Source organism: Fopius arisanus, unplaced genomic scaffold (assembly GCF_000806365.1).
Source record: "Fopius arisanus strain USDA-PBARC FA_bdor unplaced genomic scaffold, ASM80636v1 scaffold00064, whole genome shotgun sequence".
NCBI lineage: Eukaryota > Metazoa > Arthropoda > Insecta > Hymenoptera > Braconidae > Fopius > Fopius arisanus.
The window spans coordinates 8,450-11,393 of NW_011887803.1; the positions used below are offsets into that span (position 1 = coordinate 8,450).

The window sequence follows — 2,944 nt, forward strand, 5'->3', positions numbered from 1 at the left end:
AAGGGAACAAATCGTAAAAACCCGAAAGGGTATACGAGTGAAAGAAAATTTTATTTCATTGGCCAGGGCTTATAATTCTAATACTTCTAATGATATGATTGTTTAGGTACTTGACGTATACCGAATGGACCACTCTTTACGGAGGAAAAAGAAAAGGAGATGACCTTGAAACCTCAGAGGATACAACATTTCGACATTTGCCATTTAACCATTGTTGCGTAAGCTTCCAGCCCTTCAAACATCCTTATTGTGATCTCCAGGGTAATATTTTCGAGTTGGAGCCATTATTGGACTATATAAAGCAGTACAAACACAATCCAGTAACTGGAAAAACTCTCGACGTCAAGAGTTTAATCAAATTGAACTTTTTTAAAAATGCTGAGGGCGAATACCATTGCCCCGTTCTCTTCAAAGTATTCTCTAGACACACGCATATTGTTGCTGTTAAAACTACTGGAAACGTCTTTTCATACGAAGCTGTAGACCAATTGAATATCAAATCGAAGAATTGGAAAGATTTGATCAATGATGAACCTTTCATCAGGTCAGATTTGATTACCATTCAAGATCCAACAAACGTTGATAAATTTAATCTCTCGAGGTTCCATCACGTCAAAAATAATCTTAGAATTGAAGATGAAGGTAAATATGAGTCATTGATATTTTCCCTAGATTCTATTTGATGCAAAAAATTAGTAAATGGAGATATAGGCGTGTCATTTAAATGTAAGATAAATTCAGAACAGATATTCATTTACTAATGTTCTTGGAAGTATTTTAAAAAATCAGAATTATTTTTTGTTTTTGTATCTGCTCAGTTCAGGAATTAAATATTTAATTTAGTAATATAGAAAAGCACTACTTGTATCTGATTTAAAAATGACACATGTTCCTTTATCAAACTAGAGTTATAATAAATAAGCTCAGTAGGGTAATGAATGTATGAAATTAAAAAGGAATTATAGATCTGTATTGTCTTGATTTTCTGCAGAATCTAAATTCAAATTCTTCTCGAATATAGGACAAACTAACGGAATAATTTCTCATTCCTAGATACAATTAAAGATCGTAAAAATCCAAATGCAAGATTGAAAATGGTATCGATGGAGACACGCGAGACTTTAGCTGAGTTGAAAAGAGATTATAAGCCTTTAAAAAAAGAAGATGAAGCAGCAGAGGAAGTCGCTGATAAATTCAATGCGGTAAGATTAATTGGTAATTGTTATATTGGTAATATTTTTACAATTATGGCTACCTTATTGATTGCAATGCTCTCGTTCTCTTCATATATTTGAGAAACACCAATAGGTTAGAAAAATGAGGACATTAGAATATATTAGAATATAACTGACGGTAGTGGCCGTGCGGTTAGAGTGCTAGACTACCATGCCAACGATCCGGGTTCGATCCCGGGCACCGGCGGTCAAAATTTATAGCGTGGACATAATTTAACTTTTAAAGTTGAGTTGACTTTCCATGTCTGTAATTTGAATGCTGCTTTTTTTTGGCTTAATAAATAGGCTCATTACTCTACGGGTGCAGTAGCAGCAGGTTTTACATCCACAGTAATGCCAAGAGAAACCATTCACAAGGCAGCCATTGTTGATGGGGATCTCGTGAGGTACGAACGAGTAAAGAAAAAAGGATATGTCAGGATTATAACAAATTTCGGAGCATTAAATGTGGAATTGTTCGCTGATGTTGTTCCCAAAACCTGCGAAAATTTCATAAAACATTGTCAAAATGGTTACTATAATAATACCAAGTTTCATCGGTCTATTAGAAATTTTATGGTAAGTAAAGAATGAAACAAAAAAGTTTGATCATCGTCAGAATATATTTGCTAATAAAAATGAATAAAGTCCAAGGGAATTACTAGAGCACGAGTCATGCCATAGAATCCTTATTGAAATCATAACTTTGGTGTGCAGATTCAAGGAGGAGATCCTACGAATACAGGAAATGGAGGACAATCAATTTGGGGAAAATCATTTAACGATGAGTTCAAGCCAAATTTGATCCATCAAGGTAGAGGCGTCCTATCGATGGCAAATTCGGGGCCAAACACTAATGGTTCCCAATTGTAAGCATGAATTATCATAATCACTTCACTCGACCTTCTAGCCGTTGTTATCTTAAATGTTGACTTATGATGAAATCACCCCGATCTATAAACACCTATAATATATTCGTCTATTTTTATAATGTTTTTAAATGGCCATAGAATTCAACCAACGTAATTATTCTCGTTTCAGTTTTATTACATTTCGATCCTGTCGACACTTAGACCGCAAACACACAATATTTGGCAAAATTGTAGGTGGAATGGAAACATTGAATGCGATGGAGAAGATTGAAGTTGACAATAAGGACAGGCCTATTGAAGATATTATTCTTCAGACGGCCCAGGTATTTGTAGATCCATTTCAAGAGGCTGATGAACATTTGGCTGCTGAGAGGGCTGAAGAGATCAAGAGAACTCAAAAAGAGGCTGAACAATTGAAACTTGCAAAAAAAACCGATAACAATGTACTGAAAACTTATAGATCGGGCGTGGCCAAGTACCTTCAACCGTCAACGAGTTCAGAGTAAGTTTTATATATGATCTTTTTTTTGACATTTTCACTGTTGAAATTACTTGAAAATTTCGAAATTTTGAAAGAGTGAGCAATTAGTTATCACGAGACCGAACGCGCGCGCTATTTGATTCCGTTATGTTGATTATGATATAGCCAATTGACCAATGAGGAATGATTTTTATTCGGAATGGCCAATGCGAAATAGGGTTTTGCGTGAAAAGTCTTACGCATGAAATTAGCCGAAATCTTACTCTCGACAACTTAATTTTGGTGTATCACCTTTTATAGATATGAGATCTACTGCGCACTCCGTGCGCCGAATTTGAATTTTGACTTCGGATTCGAGTTGACCAATAGGGAATCAG

At 35.2% G+C, this 2,944-nt stretch overlaps 1 protein-coding gene across 1 annotated transcript in view; it reads left to right on the top strand.

The window, feature by feature from the left end:
• Positions 1–106: 106 nt before the first annotated feature.
• Positions 107–2,944, top strand: part of LOC105268994 (peptidyl-prolyl cis-trans isomerase-like 2) — a gene marked incomplete at its 5' end in the record, with an annotated part of 17,301 nt that continues 14,463 nt past the window's right edge. The window contains 5 exon segments of the mRNA XM_011308949.1: positions 107–642; positions 1,054–1,202; positions 1,521–1,793; positions 1,932–2,083; positions 2,256–2,588. Coding sequence (XP_011307251.1) covers positions 107–642; positions 1,054–1,202; positions 1,521–1,793; positions 1,932–2,083; positions 2,256–2,588 — 1,443 coding nt within the window.